General features: G+C 39.2%; 1 protein-coding gene and 1 long non-coding RNA gene across 12 annotated transcripts in view; one reads left to right on the plus strand and one right to left on the minus strand.

Annotated features, from left to right (window-relative positions):
• The first annotated feature begins 5,828 nt into the window (after positions 1-5,828).
• On the plus strand, positions 5,829-6,658 carry LOC118235055. The gene is made up of 3 exons (XR_004766782.1): positions 5,829-6,222; positions 6,306-6,414; positions 6,531-6,658. It is a non-coding gene; the product is annotated as an uncharacterized LOC118235055 (long non-coding RNA).
• A 7,305-nt stretch (positions 6,659-13,963) lies between these two features.
• The window catches only part of LOC118227633 (nuclear GTPase SLIP-GC-like), a 103,831-nt gene continuing 90,178 nt past the window's right edge, over positions 13,964-27,616 (minus strand). For 6 of the 11 annotated variants that reach the window (XM_035418388.1, XM_035418372.1, XM_035418404.1 and 3 more), the window contains 13 exons: positions 26,082-26,273; positions 25,699-25,877; positions 25,551-25,599; positions 25,356-25,454; positions 20,617-20,737; positions 20,374-20,507; positions 19,787-19,966; positions 18,643-18,800; positions 17,304-17,439; positions 17,092-17,200; positions 16,842-16,975; positions 16,517-16,607; positions 13,964-15,382 (listed from right to left, as the gene is read on the minus strand). In XM_035418388.1, the coding sequence (XP_035274279.1) occupies positions 15,318-15,382; positions 16,517-16,607; positions 16,842-16,975; positions 17,092-17,200; positions 17,304-17,439; positions 18,643-18,800; positions 19,787-19,966; positions 20,374-20,507; positions 20,617-20,737; positions 25,356-25,454; positions 25,551-25,599; positions 25,699-25,877; positions 26,082-26,273 (1,647 nt within the window). In that variant the 3' untranslated portion in view covers positions 13,964-15,317. Of the gene's footprint in view, positions 15,383-16,516; positions 16,608-16,841; positions 16,976-17,091; positions 17,201-17,303; positions 17,440-18,642; positions 18,801-19,786; positions 19,967-20,373; positions 20,508-20,616; positions 20,738-25,355; positions 25,455-25,550; positions 25,600-25,698; positions 25,878-26,081; positions 26,274-26,402; positions 26,622-26,816; positions 27,043-27,616 lie in introns of all 11 variants that reach the window. The other 5 variants (XM_035418355.1, XM_035418363.1, XM_035418347.1 and 2 more) reach the window with 1 other exon arrangement.

Consider the following 27,616-nt stretch of genomic DNA (forward strand, 5'->3'; position numbering starts at 1 on the left):
GTGCTCTTCTGTTCTTTTCTTGCTTTAGTATTCGTTTTATAAAACGCTAAGCATTCGTGCTGGGACAGCATATTACGTACCAAAACATTCAAACAGATTAATTCGGTTGCTGAATATTTTCTTCCAGATTTTCATTGTTAACCCGTTGTAATTGACTCAAAACGTTTGATACATGATACATGTGAGGCATGCGGTAGTTCTGCGTAATTCACATTGGTGATACAGTAAAAGCAAACTGGAAATCACCTTCCGCACTTTTTGTCAGGGTAAAATAACAGGTTAATTCTAGTAATCGTACCTTTAGCTTTTTCAGACTGCCGTAATTTTACTCTGCCATTCTTCAATTCCACAAAAAGACCAGGAAGACTATGGACTAATTTATGGTGCATGGTTCGCATCTGGAAGGCACACTTCGCTGCTCGGCTAGCAGTAACTTCGAAGGGAAGCAAACGGTGTTTGTACCACTACTAATTTAAATTTTCACGCAAGTCCGAGTTTTCGTTCTATTCTTGTCATTTTGCGATTAGCCTATATAGAATTGACGATGAGAAAGTAATCAAACAGCAAATTGTTTACAACATGTGCATGTTTTCTGCTGTTGTTGCCAGTTATATTGGAAATGTGAATGCATTCTGTCGCTTCGGATGTCAAGACATGAAAGCGAATGTTCGCATGAAAACATAATTAATGTGTTTGAGAGGATATATAAAACAGTTACAATCTGACTATTGGCCTGTTATATCCTATTTGTTGCATAACAACGCTCCAAGTTCAACTACCAACGACAGTTTTGCTTGACAACAGTAAAATATGCCCAAACGGCTGCAGAAGAATATTTCAATTCCAGGTGATTAAATCGATAAAAATCAATAAATACAAAAGTAACCACATATAGTCATTGTTGGTAACCCGTTGTAAATAAGTGGAATAAACCCCTCCGGGCTGTCCCGGTTATTAGAAAATAATGTCGGCTACTTCGGTGGTAGTATGGGGTTACAGAAGAAATCATATGACAGATGGACGGACGACAACGTCGCTTTTTCATACGTCAGTGGGCTAATTTGCCTAATCTTCGCGGGACTTTAGACCGTGGTGTAAACGCAGACAACCATGGGCTGAAGGAACCTTTTAGTTCCTGGTAAAGTAGTTCCTGGGACTTTTGGTGGAAACGCGGCTTATATGACCAGATGTATCTGGTCCCTCCTGGGTCTGGGGCTGTTTTTGATGGTTTGGGCTAGATCCCTTAGTTCCAGTGAAGGCAAATTTTAATGCTACAGCATACACGTAAAATCACATTTTAGATGATTCTGTGCTTCCCTAGCAGTATGAGGAAGGTCCATCCAATTATAAGGTATACAATTTTGGCATGTGTAGCACCCCGTATGGGTATAGGTTGGACTGCAGTTACACAAATGCTCATTTAACAGCCCTTTAGATCTATTCAAAGTTTAAAAACCATACAGCAAATATAGGAGAGCATTAGGAGGCTATGGAATGCACAATGTGGTGGGTTTGTGCCAGATTTTTGTGTGGTTTTGTGATTCCTTTTCCTTTAAGGTGTTTTGTTGCCAGGTTAGCCTTTTTGGTTTTCTTAAATATATCTGTTACTTAGTTTTTGTGCAATAACAGGTGGTAAACCAAACTCTTCTGTTGTGTAGTCCATGTGAGCGGTGGCCACCTCCAGCCCTGCCTCACACTGGTGGAGAATGCGGACATAGTGCCCCTAGTGGACACACAGATATTTATTTCTGTAATTTTCCCCAAAACTTTTTGCTGAAATTGAGAATCTTTTTTTCTCCTTTAAATAAATAAAAATAAACAAATTTTGAGACACCACAGGCAGGAAACGTCTCAGCAGGCCAGCCCTCCTCCCAGACTTAACCCTTTGCGTGGGAGGATGTGGAGGCCTGCCCTCTGGAACACCTGGGGGATCTCCTCTGCCTGGTCTCTGAGGCCTACCTCAGCCCCAGGAAGGACCTGGAGGGGTGGCTCGCGGGGGACCTGGGTGCACGCCTGGGCCAGAACTGGGATGCCCTCGAGTCTGAGAAGGAAGATTCTTGTTCTTCTAAATTGTTTTCCCTACATGGCGATTTTTTATTTGCATGTTTGTATTTGTACAGACACGGTTTGGTGGCGGAGGCCACCACAAGACTCTCGAAGCCTTGTGTAGAAAGGATGGCTATCACCGATCTGACAAAATAGGGGTATTTGATCTGAACTACACTCTGTCAGAACCAATGTACAAACAGATGAATGCTGTTTTTCTGACAACGTTTAGGTGAGTGACTTTTGTGTTTATGAATCTTGTATTTTCTTTGTTGCAACCAATGTTACGCCTATATCTCATGATTCAGAGTGATTTCCCTTTAGCTAATTTCCATTTATGTCCCTGGTTCTACTAACAGAACTCAATTTGAAGAATCTCTTGTAGTTCACTTTGTTAATCCCCTTTATGAATTTAAAAGCCTCCATCAAATCACCCCTAAGTCTCCTTTAACTAAGCTTGAAGAGATTAAGTGTATTAAGACTTTTCTCATAGCTTTTATTTTTTATACCAGAAATCAGCTTTGTTGCCCTTCTTTGAGCCTTTTCCAGAGAATCTATATCAATGGTTCTCAAACTCGGTCAGTGTGGGTGCACACACCTGATTCTACTAATCAACCACGACAGCCTATGCTGAGCACCTTGATTAGCAGAATCAGGTGTGTGCACACACATTGGCCCTGTCTATATAAGGCTGGGGACCCCAGCTCAAAAACAGAAAAGGACATAATTAAGAAAAATTAACAGCTTGTTAAAATTCTGGCATTGCAGTTGAGGTTGGAATGAAAACCAGAATACACAGTGGTCCCCCAGGACTGAGTCTGAGAACCACTGCTCTATATCTTTCTTGCAGTACGGTCCCCAGACCTGCACACAATACTCCAGGTGTGGTCTAAAAATGTATTATATAAGTATAGCTTACTTGGATTTATACTAAATACTTTTGTCTACATATCCTAGCATCCTATTGGCCTATTTTTACTGCTACAGCACAGTGCCTAGAACCTGAAAGGCTTTGATCAACCATTACTCCCGACTTTTTAAAATTGAGCACATTCCAATTTTGTTCCTCCCATAAAGTAATCCAGCCAAATGTTTTTATTTCCCACATACAGAACTTTACATTTGGCTATATTAACTTTCATTTTGCCAGGTTTCCTCCCACTTCTGGATTTTGTTTAAATCTTCTTGGATTACTTTAGTAAATTCCAAACTATTAGCTGGGCCTCCCAGTTTTGTATCATTTGCAAATTTGACTAATGTACTTTCTATGTCCCTGCCAAGGTCATTGTCATAAACGAGGAAGAGCAGTGGTCCCAGCACCAATCCTGGTGGGACTCCACTTCCAACAGTTCCATACTCAAATATTATTCCCCCTTCTACTCTTTGTGTTCTACCCTGTAGCCAGTTCCAAATCTACTCTGAAATACGTCCTCTAATTTCTACTGTCTTCATTTTACTCTCATGTGGTACCTTATCAAATTCCTTCAGGAAATCTAAGTAGATAATATCATAAGCCTTGTTTTAATCAAAACACTTGGTAGCTTCTTCAAAGAATACCAGAAGGTTACAGGCATGGCCTTCCCTTATGAAAACCATGCTGGATATCCCTTAGGATGTTGCTATTTTCAAGAAATACTTTCAACTTGTCTCTAATGATAGATACCAGTATTTTAAATATGATGCAAGTTAAACTGACAGGTCTGTAGTTTCCTGGATCAGTATGGTCCCCTTTCTTATATATTGGTATGATATTACCTTGCTTCCAGTCCTCAAGTATTTCTCTAGTTTCTAAGGACTGTCTAAAACCACCTGCCAGTGGTTTAAAAATTACATTACATTACATTACAGGCATTTGGCAGACGCTCTTATCCAGAGCGACATACAACAAAGTGTATAACCATAACCAGGAACAAGTATGACGAAACCCCTAGAGAGAAGTACCGGTCCAAGTGCAGGGAACAACCGCATGGTTCAACTTGGACCCTGATGGTTAAACTGATTAACACTAACAACGAGAACGGCAACAACGCAATCTATGGAAAAAAATACAAGTAGTCGTTAAGACAGTTAATGCACCTAAGTCACCTACGAAACAGCTGCCTAGTTACAACCCTAAGCTTAGTCATTTACAGGGGGGGAAGGGAGGGATGGGGAGAGGTGCAGCCTGAAGAGGTGAGTCTTCAGTCGTCGTTTGAAATGGGTCAGTGTCTCAGCTGTTCTGACCTCCACAGGGAGGTCATTCCACCATCGTGGGGCCAGAACAGACAGGAGACGTGTTCTGGAAGTGCAGGTGCGAAGAGGGGGAGGTGCTAGGCGTCCTGAGGTAGCAGAATGGAGGGATCTGGCTGGCATGTAGGGTTTGAATATCTTGTGGAGGTATGCTGGGGCTGATCCCTTGACTGCCTGGTATGCTAGGACCAATGTTTTAAATTTGATGCGAGCTATAACAGGCAGCCAGTGGAGGGTAGTGAGCAGGGGAGTTACGTGGGAGTGTCTGGGGAGGTTGAAGACCAGACGAGCCGCAGCATTCTGAATGAGTAGTCCAGCCAGAAGAGAGTTTTCTCAGCTAACTCTTTTAGTACTCTTGGGTATACGCCATCAGGGCCTGCTGTCTTATTTGTCTTTAGTTGAAGTAATTCATCCAGTACTTCTTTATCCTCCATTTCAATATCTGATAAGACATTTTGAGTACTGAAAATGCCATCCAGTCTATTAGTAACCTCTTCTCTAGTAAAACTCCCAACAAAAGAACAATTTAAATATCTTTACTGTTAGAATGTAATGCTCCTTCTTCGTTCCTGATGCACTTGATATCATCTTTGACTTTCCTGAAATGTTTAGGATTACTTTTTGCATCTTGGGCAATTTGCCGTTCAAAGAGCCTCTTGGCTTCCCGTAGTTCTTTTTTAACCTTAGCATGGATATTACAATATTCAGCCTTATTACGCTCAGTGCTGTCATTTTTATGTATCTTATACAGTTTTGTTTTTTTCAAAAGACTCTCCGGTATGGCTTTGTTCATCCACTGGGGAAAGTGCTTCTTCAACATACTTTTCCTTACCTTTGGAATAAATTTACATTGTGCCTCAAGAATAACCCTGCCCCACTTTTCATTCTCAGTCTTGCAGTTAAGAGGTTTCACCCAGTCAATATTACTTACATTTTCTCTCTATCTTGTTAAAAGTGGCTCATCTGAAATAAAAAATTCTGGCCATAGAGGAGGCCTTGTTAATTTGCCATAATACATGAACTCTAACTGCAGAATGATCACTAGTCCCAAGTGGCTCAATTAACTCTATGCCAGAAACTCTGTCCGGATCATTACATAGCACCAGATCCAGAATTGATTTCCCTTTTGTAGGCTGACTGATATACTATGCCAAAAAAGGTCATTTATAACATCTAAAAATCTTTCACACTTTTTTCTTGTCCTGTCATCATTTCCCAATTAATAGCAGGGTAATTGAAGTCACCCATAATAATAGCCTCACAATCCTGACAAGCTAGTTTTATTTTTTAAGAGCGTTGAGTTCACACTACTGTTCAGACAGCTGGCAGCCGTTAACACACACCTACCACAAGGCCCTTTTCATGTTCCCCTATGAGCTTTATCCAAATATCCTCACGAGGCACGAGCTGGTCAATGTCTAAAATTTTCTGCACATTAAAATTTATAGAGAGCTACACCCCCACCTCTCTTACTGGATCTATAATTATTTTGAAGGAAACAGGAAAACGCCTTTCATTTCTCCCATAGGCAGTCTAATTTTTTTGATCCAGAAGTCCCAAAATTTGTAATGACCTCGAAGGGAATGACGACATGACTTCTGAGGCCCATAGCTTGCTGTTCATGGGAAAAGCAGTCTTGGACTGTCAGCTATAATCAGCAGCCAGAAGTTGACAACAGACCTTTAGGAGCATCAGCACATGGAAAGTTATTAACAGACCATGCCACTCAACAGCCCCATATTTCTGTGTTTGATATGTCTACGTATCACCTCAGAGTAACACCAACAAATCATTTTACATTATCTCTCAAGCGCTGGAGGTTTGAGAACATCAATCAATGGGCGCTTTGCAAGTTTTCAAGAGACCTTCATCACAAATGAACTTCTGAATTATCACAAAACAAAGAATAAAGAAAAATACTTGCGTCTGGTGTACATCAGAACAGAGGTGAGAAAGAACCCCCTGTAGCTATACAGTTGGTCTCTTTTTTATGTTCTACTGTGAACTGATCCATCTTCCATATCATCTAGCAAAGAAAATTACACAAGAATTTAGAAAAGGAAATCCTTAAGAGAAAGAAGCTGATCTACGATTCCCTCAGTGATTCAATCCGTGACACCATGAAGCCAACATATGAAGGTCAGAATCTGAATAGTAGACATTTGGGAATTAAATAATTCCAGTTTTATCAGTTAACACATTAAATACTGTTATTAATAGAAATTAATGCAAGAATGTGTCAAATTTATTTTCAGAATGCGCTGGCATCCATGGAAAATCTTCTTTCTCTAAGATTCAACATAAACTGAAAGATGCCATTGAGAAATCCAAAAATGACATGTTCTGTGTGGCCAGGCAGAAGATGCTAGATGAGTTTAGTAGTCTGCAGGTGAGTTTTCTCTGGAAAATTCTACTTGCCATTATGGAACTCTGAATTATCTATAAAAAAAAAAGGGGGGGGGGGGATGACAGTTAATTCAATGTTTATAGTATAGTAATGCTGGAAAGGCATCACCACTTTTACTTCCCATGTTTGTATAAGCTACAGGCCACATATTCCAGCCTGAGCCAAATACATGTTTTTACTTTGATTAAGATCACCCCAATCTAATAAATGTTGCATGTTTTTCCTGTTTAAATTGCGCTGCAGTTTGCATGTAAATGTACATTGTTTTTATAAATAAGAGAAAAAATGAAATAAAAAATTGCTATAGCTAAGATTTACTACCTTTAAAAAAATAACTTTACAGAAAATTATCAAATCTCTTTTCAATCTTTACTCTATAGAAATACCTTGTGGCAGAAATTAAGGCACAGATGACAACCTCCTTGAGGCTGGCTCTAAAACAGATCCCAGTTGACATCACTGGCCTCCCAGGTAACCAGTGGAAACCCCTTTTTGACTGCAGGAGGATGTCAAAGGACACTCTGTACACTGTATACTGAACCAGCAGATTATGATATGTCCTAATTTTCCACGCAGTCTCTCCTTGATTATGATATCTGATAAATTTAATGTGGATATATTTCAGTTCCGTGTTGCAGGATACTGATTCATTAATTAAGCTTTCCTCCCTGCGTGATGTTTAGGTGTCTAAGTTGTCTATATCTGACTCCTTTTATACTCGATTGTTCAACTCCCATCATTTACTTAGACAATGTCACCTGAAACCAAGCAATGCTCCTTTTCTAAAGGATTAATGTTAATTACTAAGATTTCAGCTAGATAAACATACTGTGTTTGCTGATGTTATATCTGTTCACAAAGGAGAGGACAGTATTACACACTACAATTTAAGGCAATGAAAGCCCGCAAGAGCTCAGTCAAGAAAAGAGCCCCCTCAGTAAGCTGGTAATGAACCTGACTAACCCATTAACCCTACTAACACAAAACACAGACCAGCTTCATACCAGCTCTGCTTACCAACAAATCAGAGTAAACCAAGTTACGTATATGAGGTCACTGTAAGTCAGGAAATGTGGTAACAGATGCATTTTCTGTAATGGTTTTTTAAACTGTGCACGTTAGCAGCGATTAATCTCGAAAATTTTTACTTCTGTTGTTATTGAAAAGTTTTTTAAATTAATATTTTGCTTCATTTTTAAGAAGCACTGTGTCTGTCTGAAGACGCAATCGTTTTAGAAATAGATCCTAAGAGACGGGTGCTCTATTTGGTTCCCTTTTGGAACTGCAAATTTTTGTGGAGCACCACCACCACCATCTCCACACAACAGTTACACACAGGCCAAGACCATCCCTCTGACCAATGCTGTGTTTTGGCTTGCTGTATGGAACTGTATGCATTCAGGTTGTGTCATTTTCACAGGTATAAGGTTACAGTGTCCTTCATGGCAGTCACCCTGGTCAATAGCCCACCCTCCTCTTCAGCATTTTATGTGCATGTAAATGTCTGGTCTTGACAGGACCTACAGCAGCTGCTGTATGTGTTGTGGTTTGTTTAGAATGGAATATCTACCTGCATGTATGAATCTCAAACGATGTGATTCGTTCTTCATTCCAGATGTTTCAAAAGAAATGGAGAGAATGGAGAGATGCTGTGAAGCTTTCAGCCTCCAGGTTTTTTAATTCACTGAAAGAGGATGATGGATCCAGCTGGACCATAATTATCAAACGAAATGGAGATCACCATGGTAACCTGTCTCATCCTGTCTCACCTTTTGTACGTCGCTTTGGATAAAAGCGTCTGCTAAATAAATGTAATGTAATGTAATCATCTAAACATGGTTGGAAAATCTGGGGAATATTCAGGGGTGGAAACTTTCCATGAGAATTAATGGGAGTATACAGGAATTAATGGGAATATACGGGAATTAACAAGAATAAAAGGGAAAATGTGGATGTTATTTGCACAGGCTGCATTTACCAAGTCATATGTATATAGAGACATAATCCCTTTACCTTATAAGCAGACATGATTGCAAAACCTATTAACAGTAATCAAAAATTGACAATTTGTTTTCAAGTTGAACTTTACATTAGTTAACTTTTTACAAGGGATTTTTTTCACAGAACAGCAAAACAAACAGGAATGTTGAATAATGTATGCCCTTTGATGGGAGATTGCACTATATGCAGGGGGTTGCAATTCTACTGAATTCCCATTAAATGGGATGCTGGCAATTATCTGCATGAGATGCAAGAGTGCTCAGTGCGTAAGATAGAAGAATGCAAACTGCAGGCTTGTAGTTCATCTGCATTTCCATTAAATGAGGGTATTTCAACCAAAACATGCCCCAAGATCTAGAATAACCTTTTGTGTGTAGTCTCTGAGTTTGGAGGGGGGGGGGGGGGTGGTCTGAAATGCACACCCAACACCAATGCTGTTTCTGTTTAATAACTGCAACCTTAAACTGAAAACTAATTTTCTGAACATTTTATTTTCAGTTGCAGTATACTGAAAATAGTGAAAAATTATCTATTTGTTTAGTTTGGTGTATGACAATGTAGGCTAATTATACTTTTTCAGGCTGTGATAGACTTCTTGGTGTGGGGTTTGTAGTAGGAAATTGGGGCTCTTGGGGATATAACCATAATATCATGTGTGTTTACTTTTTTTCCATTCAGTTAATATATGCATTATATAATCATATCAATAATCATTCATAAAGTAGAATGTACCCAGTATAAGTAGGGAATTATTCTGCACTGTGTGTGATTTGCTGTTTGCCAGTTGAATCACTTCAATCTTAAAAGTTTTGTCATGTTGAATTTGATTGTGGAGCCTCTTTATTCTGGTGGTGGTTCCTGGGTTGTGTGCTTTTTGCACTGAAACTGGAAGAGGGTAATACTCTGGCAAAGTCTGACTTATCAGTCTCTCTTTTTTTGCTAATTTCAAATTAATGTCTCATTTAATGTATGTATGATATAAATTCATTATTCTAACCGACTGCTTATTATTTAATAAATTGTTCAATTTAAAACAAAATTGTTAAACATTAACACCTGATATAAAGTTTGTTTTAACTTGTTGACTGAGTCCACCAGGTTACTCTAGACTGACCTATCAACAAATCTGGTGATTTAATTGATAATTGTCATTCTCAGCAATAATTATTCAACGAAATCATGTAAAATATAGTTTTATATGTTGGTTAAGTGAGGACTTCTCACAAATAATACCATTTGTGTTCAGTATTCAGAGGGCTGAACATTTTAACAAGAGCACTGACATCTGGAACCCCTGGATTCAAAAAGTAAACATATTTTTACTTAATCCTGACAACGCACTATATAGTCATATCAATAATCATTCATAAAGTAGAATGTACCCAGTATAAGAAGGGAATTATTCTGTACTGTGTGTGATTTGTTGTTTACCAGTTCTCTCACTTCTTCAGTCTGATTCACTTCTAATTTAGAGAAGCCAGGGCACGTTGAATGTATCAAGAAAGTTTGTTCTGGGACTGACAGTAGGTGGAGAGGGAGACGTCTGATGTCACAAACATATCCAATCCTCTTTGCGGCATTCCTGATAGGTAAAAAGCCCATATTGTCTGGCCACAAGCTTGGGTTGCTTGGCAACAGGGAGCCTTTAGCTCTCCCAACTACTCTAATCAATCCCTTGGGAAAAGTTGTGTAACTTATCTATCTTGTGCACTGGTGTAAAGACTTCAACCACACTAAGAAGTCTTGAGAATCTTCACCGAATGTTTATAGAACTGAGGTTGCTTCTCCCAACATTTTTTCTTTTTTCTTTTTCTTCTTTAATAAAGTGTGCTTTTTCTCAGCTCGGTCTAGACTTCAATTTATTTGGAAAATTTATTTGGAAAAGTTTTCTTTTCCTGTTCTTTCGGATCTGTTTTTTAAAACAAGGTTATCTTTAATTAATCAGAAGTACTGCTGACCAACAAACAATTCAATGACCAACCAAAGTTCTGGGTGATCATTTTTTAATGCATTTTTGTCTTATTTCTCATTACATTCTACATTACATTCAGACTCTGCTGAAGTCTTTGAATGGATTCACAAACTGAGAAAGAAGCAAAGCAGTTTATTTGTTTGAATCGGGGCCTTCGTGTAACTCATGTTATAACACTGTCAGGAGGTTTGTGGAAAGCATTACGTTTTGAGAGCAGAACTGCATATCATTATTTCACATTGAATCTACAAGCCATATTCAAAAGAATTGCTTTGTAAAAACTTTGTGTATTTTCATAACCATGATCGTATCAGGAAGAACAGTTCTAATCTGCCTTTTCGTGTATGTTGTTACCTTGCATGGCAGCTTTGGATAAAATCAATATATAAATGCAGTCCATTTACCATTTACCATGTTTGAATATGTTTTTGAGACAGCTTTTGTCATCCATCGCAGTGTTCTGACAATTACCAGCTTTTCAACTTCTCAATACAAATGAACAGAAATTCATTTCCAGTTAGGATATGTTCGGTGCATCAACAGCTGAAAGCAAAACAATCCAATTTGATTCAACACCTGAGAATTCGTTGAGATGCATTACCAAGTACAATACTGTAGCAATAAGAGTTTGGCACTGTAACATGGTTACCTATCAGAACGTTTAATAAGCAGCGTGGACGTAAGGTTTCTAATGAGCCTAAAGAATGTGCAATATTATGCTTTCCCCTCTATCATACGGACAGTATGGTAGGAACAGTTAGGCTATATTTCCTGTGTTACTCCCCGTTTATCAGCCCTGATATTTCCAGTCGAGCCAAAACCCTCTTAAGGTGCAGTGGGTAGCACTGTCGCCTCACAGCAAGATTGTGGGTTCATATCTTGGATTGAGCCTTTGTGTGTGGAGTTTGCATGTTCTCCCCGTGTCCATGTGGGTTTCCTCCGGGTACTCTGGTTTCCTCCCACTGTCCAAAGACATGCATGTAGGCTAACTGGAGCCTCTACATTGCCCACAGGTATGAGTGTGTGAGTGAATGGTGTGTGTGCCCTGCGATAGATTGGCAGCCTGTCCAGAGTGTAATCCTGCCTCTCGCCCAATGCACGCTGGGATAGGCTCCAGCACACCCGATGACCCTGCTCTGGATAACCGGGTATAGATAATGGATGGATAATTGAGTGTTTAGAAATTAAGGGGAGTGTGTGAAGAGGGGTTCCAAATGTTCTAATGAGCATGAAGGTAAAACACCACTTTGACACCACTATAATTTTCCATTGAAAAGAAATTATCCAGAATGTTCAATGCATACTATATGCAGGGTTCTTTCATCTCCTTGGCCAAATTCATCTGACGCCATCAAGAAAAAGTGTTACGACCCCATGGGTCTAGGGGTGCATGGGGTATGTAACTGGATGTTAAGAATGCCGGGAGATGTTAACGCTTTATGACGGTAAAAACAATAAATCAAACACAGACAAAAGCAGCAAACTCAATGCACGAGTGTTTTACTGTGTGAACAAAAAAAAAAAAGGGGTGCAACAACTACTACAGGACATACAAAACAACCCAGACACACACTACCAGGATCAAAGGATGCTGGATGTTGCCAAAAGAACAGAAAAACAAGCTAGGTAAACCAGAGTGTAATTTAATCTAGTGTATCAAGTACACAAACAAAAGCCTATCTACTCCAACTAGCACACTGAAAAAAAACAATTGGTTGGCAATCACCCCTAAGGACTAGTGGATCTATACATAACAGCCTACAGGCATATGTACAGGAGCCACCAGTCCTACCTGTCCCAAGCCATGGAAGTGTACACAAAAACAAGACAAGTTCAAATGAGTGATTAACATAGTCAAATAACACAACACAGAGCACAAAGTCAGCCATCCATCATGGCAAACAGTCAAGGCTTATATAGCAGAGGTGGCGAGTTCTGATTGGTTGATCCAGAACTGACAGACGGCAGGGATTGGTGAAGGCGGGACTTGGTGGATGATGATTGACAGGCGGCACAGCCAACGAAGATGATGGCAGGTGAAAGCAGGGAAGTCCACACAAAAAAAAAAAAAATTAAAAAAAAAATACCACATGGCATGTGACAAAAAGCAACCCCAAGCTTAACTCTATATTGAAAGAGCCCCGTCTACTTGTCATTGCATAGCTATAAACGAACCACAAATCTGATCTCAAACCACAGGTTCTGTAGACGCACCCACACCTCCCCGCACAGTGCCACGCCCAGAAACGTCCCAAACACAAGAGAGAGAGAGAGAGAGAGAGAGAGAGCGAGCCAACGCATCCCCGGGAGCGTGTGCTCTCTCCACCAGCCGGCGCGGCCGAGACCAATCCGCCTCGCTGGCGGACCGAATGCCACAGTGTGTGAAGACAGATTGGCAGTGCATCATAGGCATGCCTTAGCATGGCTATTTTATATTTCCATGGTAAAAATCCTGTATAGTATGCCTTTTAGCAGTGTTTCTCCCAAAATGAGAAAATAATTTATATTAGTTCATATGTACCTGCTTGTGTACAGAAAAGAAATTAAATAACTACAACAAACATAATTGTTTTCATTTTATTTTCTTTGAAAAAAAAAAACAGGTACATAAACAGGTCAGTAAAAAAAACGATAACCTTTGGCAACACAATGCAATACAGAGATACAAAGCATTGAATTGTTGTGAAATACCATTTAACATAACATAACGATGAAAACATGCCATTCAGCCCAACAATGTAATTTCTACTGGCTTTATTTTGCTAATATGTCTCTCATGTGGTACCTTATCAAATGCTTTTTGGAAATCTAAGTATATAATATCAGAAGCCTTGTTATAGTCAAAACACTTGGCATCTTCATCAGTCAAGGAGCTAAAGCTGGGTCGAAAGTGGGTCTACCAACAAGACAACGACCGAAAGCATTCAAGCAAATCTACCAAAGAACGTAGATTTGCGTTTTGGATTGGCCAAATCAAAGTCCTGACCCTAAATCAAGTTGAGATGCTGTGACAGGACCTGAAGCGGGCAACTCATGCTAGACACCCCTCAAAACTCACTCAATTGGCTGAGTTCTGAAAGAAGTAGTGGGCAAAAATCCATCAAAACAGATGTCAGAGACTGATTAGTGGCTATAAGAGACAATTACTCCACGTTATCACAGGTAATGGAGCTGCCACAAGCTGAAGTTTTTGTAAAACAAACCACTTAAACAATTAACATACATTGCTGTTTTTTTCATGTCCATTATTTGGAATGTCTACATTACAAATTGGGGTTTAGATCAAATATTTATAAAAAATAAATATCAAGTTTATTTCAATATTTTATACAAAAATAGGGTTCACAAACTTTCAAGCAGCACTATACCTAATCTGACATACATGACTTTTGGAGGAATGTATAGAATCACCTGTTCATTTGGTCACATTGGTGTCGTGATAAACTAATAACATTATCCGTCATGTCATGAGACACAACTTTGTGAGTAATATGAGGAGTTGGGAGAGCAAAAGGTTCCCTGTTGCCAAGCAACCCAAGCTTGTGGCCAGGCAACATGGACTCCTGTCCTAACTGGGTCAGGTTTGCCACAGAGAGAACTGGATATGTTTTTGCCATCAGACGTCTCCCTCCCCACCAACTGTCAGTCCCAGAACAAACTTTCTTTGTACATTCAACATGCCCTTGCTTCTCTAAATGAGAAGTGAATCAGACTGAAGTTCAAGTAACAATTTAGCTATTTTAAAAATTGAAGTGATTCAGCTGGTAAACAACAAATCACACACAGTACAGAATAATTCCCTTATACTGGATACATTCTACTTTATGGATGATTATTGATATGATTATATAATGCATACAGTAACTGAATGGAAAAAGTAAACACACAATATTATGGTGAAACCCCCAAGAGTCCCAGTTTCCCACTACAAATCCCACACAAAGAAGTCATCACACACTGAAATATTATGATTAGCCTATATTGGCATACACCAAACTAAACAAATTGTTTTCTTTAACTACTTTAATTTAAGCCACCACTAAAAATAAGAAGTGCAGAAAATCAGCTTTCTGTATAAAATTACTAAAAAATGATATGTTAACATATTAATATGAAACTGTTTAAGGAACATTTTTGCTTTGCTGTGCTGAACTGAACTGATGAGTTCACTTGACTGTAGTTATTCCACACAAACAGCATTGGTTCTGTGTGTTCATTTCAGACCACTTTTCCCCCAAACTCAGAGATGGGAATCTGTGACCTTGTAGCACAGCGAAGCAGTGAATGAATTAAAAGAGCACACACATCCCCCCTCCCCTGTGCACCTATTATTTATTATATTTAGATTTGCTGGCAGAATCAAGTAGGTAACTTAAGTAACTAGCTAGCAAGATAAGCACTTAGCACTAAAATAAAAAGCTATGGTTATATACGTAGCTATACATACTGTACTTGACTTAGGAGTAAAATATTTCCAAGGGGCCAGTTAAACTGTCAAATCTCTCTCAACTGATCAAATGTTGGAATTCAGTATTAATCTGTCATTAATCTGTCCACCCCAGAATATTCCAGAAATTTAGCAACCGTATTTGGATGGTTGCCATGGTGATCTCCATTTCATTTCATAATTCTAGTCCAGCTGAATCCATCATCCGCTTTGAGTTAAAAAAGCTGGAGGCCTAAAGCTTCACAGCTTCGCTCCATTGTCTTCATTTCTTCTGAAACTTCTGCAACGGAGAACAAATCACATCGTTTGAGATCCATACATGCAGGCAGATATGTGATATGTCAACGAACCACAGCACAAACAGCAGCTACTGTAGATCCTGTCAAGACCAGACATTTACGTGCACATAAAATGCGGAAGAGGAGGGTGGGCTATTGACCTGAGTGACTGACATCTAGGACACTGTAACCTTACACCTGTGAAAATTACACAACCTGAATTTAACCTGAATAACCTGACAAAAACGAGCAACCTGAAGTTCAGTACAGCAAGCCAAAACACAGCATTGGTCAGAGGGATGGTCTTGGCCTGTTTGAAACTGTTGTGTGGAGGTGGTGGTGTTGGTCCTCAAAAATTTGCATGATATGGAAAAACACAGTTCCAAAAGAAAACCAAACAGAGCGTCCGTGACCTGCTTCTAAAAGGACTGAGCACACTGAAGCATTTTCTAAACGAAAGCAATGCTTGTTAATAACGACAAGCAAATCTGAACACAATTAAAACTTGTGAAACCAAAGGCAAGTGGACCAAGAAAAAAAAATCTTGAATCAGTTTGAAAAAAAAGACTTGTTGAGTGAAGAAAATGTAACACTTGCTCATAGCCAAATATATTGAAGTCCATTTATCATCACCGAACAAACTACTTAGGTATATTTGGTGCTTTCTCTTGTCTGCGTTGGTTGAGCACTGTTGGCACCTTTGTTAACAGATATTACATCAACAAACACAGTATGTTTATCTAGATTAAATCTTGGCAATTGACATTCATCCATAAGAAAATGAACACTGCTTGTCCAGCGACATTGTCTAAGTAAATGATGGGAGTTGAGCAATCGAGTACAAAAAGTGCCAGACATATAAAACTTACAGACACTTTACAAACATTACAGAGAAAGGAAAGCTTCATCGTAGAAGTCATCAGTATCATGCAACATGGAACTGAAATATGTCCACATTAAATTTATCAGATGTCATAATCAAGGAGAGACTGCACGGCCCAGCCGCCTCTCAACCCAAAGATGCACCAGGAGGGCAGGAATAATTAGGACATATCATAATCTGCTGGTTCAGTATACAGTGTACAGAGTGTCCTTTGACATCCTCCTGCAGTCTAAAAGTGGTTTCCACTGGTTACCTGGGAGGCCAGTGATGTCATCTGGGATCTGGTTTAGAGCCAGTCTCAAGGAGGTTGTCATCTGTGTCTTAATTTCTGCCACAAGGTATTTCTACAGAGTAATGATTGAAAACAAATATTTAATAATTTTCTGTAAAGTTATTTTGTATAAAAGTAGTAAATCTTAGCTAAATTAGCTATCTTAGCAATTTTTAAAATTCATTTTTTCTACTGTGAAAAAAAGCACATTTTCAGGCAAACCGCAGCACATTTTAAACAGAAAAACATGTAACATTTACTAGATTGCAGTAATCTTCAAGAGAATTTCTATCAAGAGAATACAGACCTGCAGATCACTGAACTCAACCAGCATTTTCTTCATGGACTCACGGAACATGTAATTTTTGGATTTCGTAATTGCACTTTGCAGTTTCTCTTGTAACTTCATTAAAACATCTTTTCCGTGGATAGCAGCACATTCTGAAAATATGTGACACATTCTTGCATTCATTTAAATGAATAAAGGAATTTAACGTGTTGATATAGATGAAAAATGGATTTCTTAATTCCCAAATTTCTACTATTGAGTGGTTAACCTTGATATGTTGGCATCATGGTGTCACAGATTGAATCACTGAGGGAATTGTAGATCAGCTTCTTTCTCTTTAGGATTTGCTTTTCCAAATTCTTGTGCAATTTTCTTTGCTAGATGATACAAAAGGGAAGAATTATCGGTTCACTTGTGAAATATAAAAAAAGAGACTGCATATCTACAGTAGAAGAGGCTTTAAAGGGGGTTCTTTCTCACCTCTGTTCTAATGTACACCAGACGCAGGTATTTTTCTTTATTCTTTGTTCTGTTATATTTCAGAAGGTCACCTTTGATGAAGTTCTCTTGAAAACTTGCAAATTGCCCATTGATTGATGCTCTCGTACCTCCAGGGCTTGAGACACAATTTAAAATGATTTGTTGGTGCAAGTGATACTTTAGACATATCAAACACAGAAATATTGTGGTATGTTTTGCTAATAAATAAGTTTTCCATGTATCAATGCTCCCCTCAGTCTGTTGTTGAACCCTGACTGCTGTTTATGGCGTGACAGCCCTAGATGAAGTTTCCCATGAAGAGTGGGCTATAGTCAGCAGGGTTGTCCCTGTGTGATCACACAAGCAACTCCAGGTTAACTGGGAATCTGGGGCCGGTTGCATCAGCTGTGCAATAGTAGAAAAAAAAATAAGCCTAGCTGTAATGGTAATCTCTACTAAGTTACAATTTATGTAACTCATCCTATGAACTATGAGCCTTCTCTTCTCCATCATCCTGGATATAACTAGGTTGAAAAAATATGACTGCAAACCTCTTAGTTTGGTAGAGAAAGGCACTAGTTTCTCCATTATAGTCTATGGGGAAATTAAGAGGTATGGTACACTGAATGACATATTGGTTGCTGAAACTTTAGCAATAGAAGCAAGCGGTTGCGTCCATTCTATTTCATAGAACTGAATCAACATCAGCATAATTTTGTGAGACTGTACATTACTTCACGAAGAGCTTATGCCCTACTAAGTTTTGTGTTAAGGACATGTGGTACAACCAAATTTAGTAGCTGCCTAGTTGTAAACTAACTAGTAGCTAATAATCCTGTAGCGTGAACTTTACATTCCAACTTAAGGGAGAACTTACGAAAAGCTGATACGACCCTACCCTGCAGTCTAAAGTTCTTCCATGTTTACCTCTGCCTGCTTCATACAAAGCCGGTTTGTGATTGGACACGCTACGCAAGGTCAGCTTCAAACAAGGGCAAAGTTTGAATGTTGAAGACTGCAACTTCTTTTGAGCTGTGCACTACACCAGGCTTAGCTTTGCTGCCAAGTCAGGCATGTCTAGCGGTTTAATGCTTGTCGTGTGAAAACGGCTTAACTGCTAAACAAAGTGCACAGCTCTGATGCACTGGCTGCGCAACTCGTTAGCTGGACTGCAGAGTGAAGGGAAACAGTCTCGGACAGCATGGACTTCAGTGTGCATGGTGGGCAGCACCCAAAATGGAAGACGTAATATGACATACATATAATTGGTCACTCTGAATCATAAGATATAGACATAATATTGGTTGTAAAAAGGAAAATTCAAGATTCATACACTCACCCAAACGTTGTCAGAAAGATGCCATTCATCTGTTTGTACATGGGTTGTGACAGAGTGTAGTTCAGATCAACTACCACTCCGTTGCCAGATCGGTAATAGCCGTCATTTTTACACAAGGCTTTGAGCGTCTTGTGGTGGCCTCTGTTATCACACCATCTCTGTACAAAAACCAAAATACAAATGAAAAATCACTATGGAAAGATTTATGCAACAGCCATCCCTTTATTTTACCATACAAGCTGCTTTGAAGTTACATGAGGTTTACAAGAGACTGCAGTTGAGTAAGAGTATTTGCCAACACATTCTTAAATGTTTAGTAAAAACATCATTGTTAAATCTGAAATTTTATTTTATTTTTTTGCATCTTTCAAAAGTACTTGCCATCGTTATGGGACAAGGTGTGTATAAGTGTTGTCCTTAACCCCATCCACCCCCACGTTCATTGACAAACAAAAATTTTGATTGAATGCCACAACTATTTTCAGCCAGCTGTGCAGGTGCAGATAGTGTGAGAGGTAAAAGCGGAAATTGGACTTTGCCAGATAAAATGCCAGTCCTCTTCATGGCTTTGGCTGGTTGTCCATTGGGCCGTCAGCAAGTGGTTGTCCGGGCAAACAATTTGTAAACACATGGGTGGCATATTTTCAGGATCTTGAATTGTTTATTGTTTAGTGAAACATATGTTTTGTTCTGAACAAAGAGGCATCATCTCTCACTGAATAGGTTAAAGGAAAAAGTCAAATAAAAGCTATTTATGTTAAAATAAGTTATTTCTGTTTTTCGCTAATATTTGGATAGCAGAAAATCACAGAAATACATTTAGCAAAAGGCAACAAAACAACAAGTTGCTGATCATATCAAACTCATTTTTTTGGCCTATTCAAATCAAGTCAAAGCCTATTTATGACACGGCAATATGCGGCCATATTTCATGGCATTGAAGCTACTGACTTGAAATAGAAAATTTTAATTGTTTATTTCACCTTAAGATTGAGGCTCTATAAATATTTATTTATTTATTCATTCATTCATTGCTGGCTACAATGTTAGGAAGGCTCTCAATTTCCCTGACTTTGAACAATTCTTTTTGACATTTAACCTTTTCCCAAGAAAAACAGGCAGTTTCCAGCTAAAACAAACTCACTGGTTCCAGCACTCTCTCTTTGGCGTTCGTCAGGCAGTGTTTCTCTGCTTCCTTTGCTCCCATCACCAGACCTTCCTGGAGTTTTGTGTGAGCTCTGCTCAGAACTGAATTCAGTGTAGTGCAAGTCTTATCCAGGTCCTTTTCAAGTCGGCTGAACTCCTGGGAATTTGAAGTCTGAGCCTGAAAAAGGGCAGTATTTACACTCACATAAAGTGTAACTTATGATTTTAAAGTGAAAATATTACATAACCCTGCATATTTAAATCAAAGCACTACCAAAACATTGACATTCTGTTGAGAGCTAGATTATAAAACATTTGCTGTTTATATTTAAACCATTTTCAATTTTGTGAAATGGTGTACTAAAGTCACGGAAGCTGTGAAACTAGCTATCTAGATTTAGAATTTAGACGCTAGCTGGCTGTATGCCAGAATTCACGAAGACTGTCTTTTATGTTCAATTTCAGACACAGCAACTACCTGGAACACAGTCAGCAATAAAATCACGTGTGTTTTTAGTTCTTTATCATAGTATTTAATTTATTTAAATATGTTAAAATATACGTAGTGATGGAGTAAAAACACACCTTTGAACTGAGGGCATCCTTTGAAAAGTGAAGATATGAAATGATTCCAGAAACCTCAGATACATAATCTTTCACTTTCTTCATGGAATGGGAGACATACAGTTTCTTAATGTGCTCCATCAGCAATGGCAATTCTTTGTAAATAGTAGAAAAAACAGCTGGTTAGCACTTAAAACATTTATTTTAACTTCACATTGTAAAATATATAGATAAATATATAGGCCTATGTTATTATCTTTTTACCCGTTTCATTGCAATCCAGAACAGTTGACTTCCTTTGTGCAATTCTCCTGAATTCTTCAGAACTCACAGTGTACACATCAAAGAAGCCGTCTGAATCCCCTTCATCGCCAAGCAGAAATTTCTGCAACAATTGATATTCTTACATAATTGTTAACGGTGGATGTGGTCTGTTATGTGCAGTGTTGAGGCAGCCACTACACTACCGGTATCGACATCAGTATCAGCCGATGTTTCGCCCGAAATAATCAAAATCGTATCACAAAAAATGTTCATATTGGCTCATCCCTAGCTGCACTGTTGCTTAACTACTTCCTGTATCAAGTAATTGTTAGCTTACTTGATACAAGTTAAGCAACAGTGCAGCTAGGGATGAGCCGATATGAACATTTTTTGTGATACGATTTTGATTATTTTGGGCAAAACATCGGCCGATACTGATGTTGATACCGGTAGTTTTGTGCTTCTGCTTTGATAAATTTATATTCAAGTGTTTAAAATCTTGCCATTCTACTGTAAAAACATAATTTTAATTAGGAAACTTCAAAGTAATGCAACAAAGTTAAACATTTATTTTTTATGACATTTCTTCACATTCATCCAAGTTAAAATGCATTCCTCCAACTGAAACTGTATTCCACAAAAATGTCAAATAAAGAGCATTCCTCCAACTGAAAAATAATTTTCTGAATATCGGTGTTTCCCTTAGAATTCTTTTCAGACCTGGTGGTATGCACCGAAAAAACACTCAAACAGATGCAGCACGCAGGGTTGCACCTTGGCATGGTCGGATGGTGTGGCAGGCAGCCTGTGATTTATATTTGTTTCAAATTTCTGCTTGCTCTGCATATTCGTAGCTTAAAAGAAAATGATCACTAGGAGAGTATAACTTAATCCGCTGCATTTATTGCATTAAAAAAAAGCCGTTTAATCTGTGACACATAATTAAAACACATTATGATTGCATACAAAGCATCTTTAACAATATTATAAACTCCAGTGAAAAAGAAGATTTTAGTGAATAATCAATAACAATCTATTAGATCAAATTAATTTACATTAGAGTAAAGTGCCAGGGAGTTGTTGGGGTCAAATATTACTGAAGCATTGCTACTGGAGGTAAAAATAGGCACACACCTGGTATTACTTTGATATTTTACCAAGGTTTTATGCATCTTGTGCATTAATGTTAACATTCCTCTAACCTTTGCAAACGATTAAAACATCATGAACAAATTAAAACCAGGTTAATTAATGTTTGGTTGGCCATCCCCCCACATGAAAAAAACATAAATTATGTAATCTTAGCAGCATGCCAGATGTTGTCCAATGCTACTGTTTTTATGCCCAAACCCTCTCTAGATAACATAAATATTCATTGTTAAGTTAATAGTTTATTTTAGCTACAGGTTTTTTCAAGTTGATTTCAGAGGAGAAACGTTCAAGATGAGTTCTTATGAACTTACATTGCTCAGTTTTAATAACAAATTACCAAGCATTAGCTAACCATTGTTTGTCAAAGTACACTTCTCCCAATACTGGCAATTTGCAATGAGAATACGATTGTCCAAATTATGTAACTGAATTCTTGGTGCCATTCCCTATGTGGAAAGTTATAATGAGATATTATGTTACTGATTATACTAAAAATATATACAGTTGAGGCCAAACATTTACCGAGACATTCAAACTCATTTTTTCATTTTTATCACCACACATATCCTGTTACAATACATTTCCTAAGTTAAATCGATTAGGGTATGTACTTTATTTCCGTAAGAGCTCATTTCAAAATAATAGCTAATAGACCGATTTATTTCAGCTTTCATGTACTATATCAGATTTTCAGTGGGTCAGAAGTTTACATACACTTCGTTAGTATTTGGTGATATTGCCTTTTAATTGCTTAACTTGAATCAAATGCTTAGGGTAGCCTTCCACAAGCTTCTAGACCCTGACCAGACTGGCTTCCGATCCGGGCACCTAACAGAGACTGCCCTCCTAGCTGTGACGGAGGCACTTGCCACTGCAAGAACCTCACGCCTCTCCTCTGTCCTGATCCTCCTTGATCTGTTTGCAGCATTCAACACGGTCAACCACAAAATACTCCTCTCCATCTTGGCTGAGTTGAGCATTGCTGGGACTACCCTGTCTTGGTTCGCTTCCTATCTTCCAGATAGGTCCTACCAGGTCACCTGGATGGGGTCTGCTTCTGCTTCTCATCCCCTTGTAACGGGAGTACCACAGGGATCTGTACTGGGTCCTCTGCTGTTCTCCATATCTCTTGGTTCAGTTTTTAATTCACACGGCTTCTCCTATCATTGTTATGTAGATCACACGCAACTCTTCTTTTCTTTCCGCCCCTCTGCCTCACAGGTCGATGATAAAATATCTTCCTGCCTGGCTGTCATCTCTACCTGGATAGCCAGCCACCACCTGAAGCTCAACCTCAACAAAACTGAGCTGCTGTTCTTCCCATACAAGACCTCCCTACTACGTGAGCTCTCAATCACTGTTGATGGCACCACAGTTACTGCCTCTCACTAGGCAAAGAGCCTGGGGGTGGTCCTGGACGACCAACTGGACCTCAAGGAGCACATCAAGGCAACATCACGGTCCTGCAGATTCCTCCTGTACAACATCAGAAGGATTCAACCATACCTGACTACGCACACCACCCAGCTGCTTGTCCAGCATATGATGACCTCCCACCTAGATTACTGCAACTCTCTCCTTGCTAGCCTGCCAGTTTGTGCCATACAGCCACTACAGATGATTCAAAATGCCGCTGCCCGACTCATCTCCAACCTTCCCAAATTTACACCCACGTCACTCCTCTTCTGAGGTCACTCCACAGGCTACCGGTCGCTGCCAGGATCAGGTTCAAAGTCCTGACCGTCATCTACACTGCAGCCAACAGGATGGCCCGTATCTATTTGCAGGACATGATTCGATTCTATACGCCTGCTCGACCACTCCGCTCTGCAGCAGCAGGGTGCCTTGAACCCCCTTCCACCTGAGTAAAGGGATAACAGAGCTTCTCCACCCTAACTCCCCAGTGGTGGAACAATCTTCTTGTCCCTCTTCAAACCTCTCTCTCATTACCCATCTTCTGCCGTGGTCTGAAGATGCACCTCCCCAGATGATACCTGGACTAACTACCACCACTCTGTATATCATTTCACTTTAAATCCCCCTCCCCCCCCCCCCCCTTTCATGACACTCATGCTACACGTGCCCCCAGTCCAGCACTTTTTGGTAATTCGTATTCATCCTAATATTGTAGCTTGTTCTTCTCCCTAGTTTGGCTTGGCATAAGTTAGGTCAGAATAGTGTTCACTGTGTGAACTAAACTGTGTTCTTGGCTAGAAATAGCTGTACGAGTATCGTATTTTATTGAACCTGTGTTTTGTAGTTGTCCATGACCATGAAATGCACTTTTGTACATCGCTTTTGAAAAAAGCATCTGCCAAATAAATGTAATGTAATGTAAAACTTCTCACAATGCTTTGCCAGAATGTTTGCCCATTCCTCTTGATAGAACTGGTGTAACTCAGTCAGGTTTGTGGGCCTCCTTGCTCAGACTCACTTTTTTGCTCAGTCCATGAATTTTCTATGGGATTCAGGTCAGGGCTTTGCGATGGCCACTCCAATACTTTTCACTTAAGCCATTTTGATACAACTTTGGAGGTATGCTTAGGATTATTTTCATCTGACCAGAGAACACTCATCCAAAAGGCTAGGTCCTCATCCTGGTGATCACCTGGAAACTTCATTCTGGCTTTTTTATGCCGGTCTTGGAGTAGGGGCTTCATCCTTGCGCAGCAGCCTTTCAGGCCATGGCGATGTAGGATTCACTTAATGGTGGATGTAGATACTTCGGTACCTGATGCCTCCAACTCCTTCACCAGTTCCTGGTGTTCAGTTGAACCTTTCAGACCAAAGTACATTCAGCCCTCGGAGTTAATGTTTGCCTCCATCCTGAACGATGCAGTGTCTGTGTGGTCCCAAGCTTTTTATATTTGCATACAATTGTTTTTACAGATGCTTGTGGTACCTTCAGTTGTTTGGAAATTGCTCCTAAGGAGGGACTGGACTTGTGGAGGTCCACAATTTTTTTTCTGAGGTCTTGGATGAGTTGCTTGAATTTTCCACAGTATCAAGGGCAAAAAGGCAGCGGCTCTAAAGGTAGGCCCTTAAATACAGCCACAGGTGCCAATTAACTCACAATTAACTTGGCCAATCAGAAGCTTCTAAAAAGTAATTACATCAATTTCTGGAATCTTCAAGACTGTTTAAAGAGACAGTCAACTTGGTGTATGTAAACTTTTGACCTACTGGAATTCTGATATAGTGAATTAAAGCTGAAATAAATCTGTCTCTAATCGACTGTTTTAAAATTACCTCTGATGTGAACAAAGTAGATGTCCAAATTGACTTGCCAAAAGAAATGTATGGTAACATGAAATTTGCAGAGTTGTGAAAAACTGAGTTTGATTATCTTCAGTCTAGGTGTATGTAAACTTTTGGCCTGAACAGAATGCCACTGGGTGAAGCTGCAAAGTGAGATTGACTATATGTAGGAATGACTTTCCTCTAAATGCTGTAATTATTTTGCAATTTTGGATGACATTCCCAAAACTTTTTGATTCTTTTATTACTATTAATTTAGGTTTACTTTCATCTTTGTGGAAGTAAGATAAAAAGCAAATCTGAGTTAACACTATAACACTAAAACTCACCTTGGTTTTCTCTTTCAAGTGTGCACTGATTTCCACTTTAAATCTCTCATTACGGAACAGTATACATGCTTGTTTTTCTCTTCTTTCATAATGAGGATCCTGAAAAATATGTATTAATATGAAATGTCAAATATTAAATTTAAATTAAATATTAAATCCCATGAAGTATTCAATAGTTATATAACCTCTACTTACCTGAGTATCAAGTTCTATTTCAAGATCCTCATCTGTGATGTGATAATTCCTGGCAAAATTAGAAAAGTCAGTCAAAATTAAAAACATGATAGATCTGTATACAGCTGTAGTAAATATTTCTAAAGGAGTTAATAATGTAGCAGCTAACTCTTTGATCTCCTCGGGGTTGATGATATCTGTTTTGGTGCAGATGAAGGTGATGTTGTGACACTCTCCTCCTCCAGCAACGTGTCTCAGTGATTCATCAAAGATCTCGTCAGAAACTTTCTCAGACAGGGCACGGTTCATCTCATTCACAATCCAGACAGAGGAGCACTGGCTGAGACACTGTGGGATTTAAATGGAAAAACTGTGAGTTTCAGCATTGTCCTTGGATAGGGGAACCGGTCGGCCAGACTGAATGTGCTTGTATCTCCCTCGCTAAACTGACTCAGTGCATGGTCGATGGAATGGGCTCTTGAATACACCTGGACACTCAAAATACACAGAATTCATTCAACAAAAAATTAAAGCATGAAGCAGTGACAGTACCTCTTTCCACATCTCACTTCTGTTTTTACTGACATCTCCAGCCCCAGGCAGGTCCACCAGCACAATCCCCTCCAGTATAGCTGGAGACTGTGGCAAGGAGATGGTGACTCGCTTCACAAGAGGCCAGAACTGCTGCTCTGTTTTTTTATCACTCCGAATGTAGCATCCAATGCTTCGAGACAGTTCTTGGGCCTACAGAGAGGTTTTAGGAGCATGAATATTCATTAAGAGGAGGAGAAATCAAGATGTTCAGATATCCTGTCAAAAAGAAGATCTCTATTCACTTTGAGGTTAAGAAGTGTTATTGTGCATGAGACTCACGGTGTCTAAATTCATAGTCTTCCTGCATGTGTTGGGAATCTCAGGAAACTCTTTGGCCCCCACCAATTCACTGTAACTTTTCTTCAGTCCCTCTTCTCCATAAATGGCTTTGATCTTTTCTCTTGCCATTTCTACCATTCCATCATCTTCTGCAGTCTTTTGTTGGTCATTTTCTTTTTCGAGTAATTCCACCAGGAATTGTAGTTCTGATTTCCAGTCCTGAAATTCAGTACATGATGTTCATGGAGCATGATGGTGTTCATTTGTTTACGGAAACCTGCCATGGTCGAGTTTCTACATTAGCCTGCATGTCAATGCTGTTAATTCTATTTCTTTATGTTTTTTAACAAGGGGAGGACTGTATGAGAATTTCAGCGCTATAATTCATTTCCTGTTTTGTGTTCATTTGCTTACCTCTGGGCTGATGAATTCAATATCAGCTTTGTATTTGCTGGAATCTGTATTGGCTTGCACATGCACAAAGACTGACGTGCAGGCTTGCATGCTTCCTGAAGGCAGAAGCTGGTTTTCATTGACAAGTGCGTTGATCAGTGAGCTCTTCCCTGCTCCTGTCTTCCCAAACAGTCCAATGTAAATTTTCTCTTTTTGGACATTTTCTTTTAAATAAGAGATCTTCTTTCTGCAGGGTAAGGACAAACATCTTCATTGGACAGATACAATAACTTTGGGCTCAATGAACAAAAAGTATTGAAGTATTTTTTTAAACAGTTACAGCATTTGCACAACTACATATATTCTATCTTTACCTGTCTAATGTCCAAAAAGAGGTATGGAATTTCACATGTGAGCCTGTTACAGATTCTTTAAGATTCTTATGCTGAACATAAATGATTCATCTTGTTTTGAAAAACAAAATAATGTATCACCGGCATTGACAAGGAGCGGCAACATAAGCTAACATGTTAAAAAAAATATTGTGCTGTTCATTGATCACATGATTACATTGACTTAAGATCTCGAAGAAGAATTTTCTTTTACAGTGTTTGCACTTAAATTGAGCTCCAGTCAAAAGTACAAATAGCTACGGGGTTGAATGGGTTATTCAGTTAAGGTACCGCGCCACGCTGTGGTGCATGGACGGCCTTACTGCCCCGGACAGAATCTGGACTGTGCCAGTGCTGAGAGTGCTCCAGAGCGGTTGCGTAGTAATTGTGTGGCCCGGGCCATGGGAGGGTTCAGTTGACTACGGCTCC

This window comes from Anguilla anguilla, chromosome 1, assembly GCF_013347855.1.
Source record: "Anguilla anguilla isolate fAngAng1 chromosome 1, fAngAng1.pri, whole genome shotgun sequence".
Taxonomy (NCBI): domain Eukaryota; kingdom Metazoa; phylum Chordata; class Actinopteri; order Anguilliformes; family Anguillidae; genus Anguilla; species Anguilla anguilla.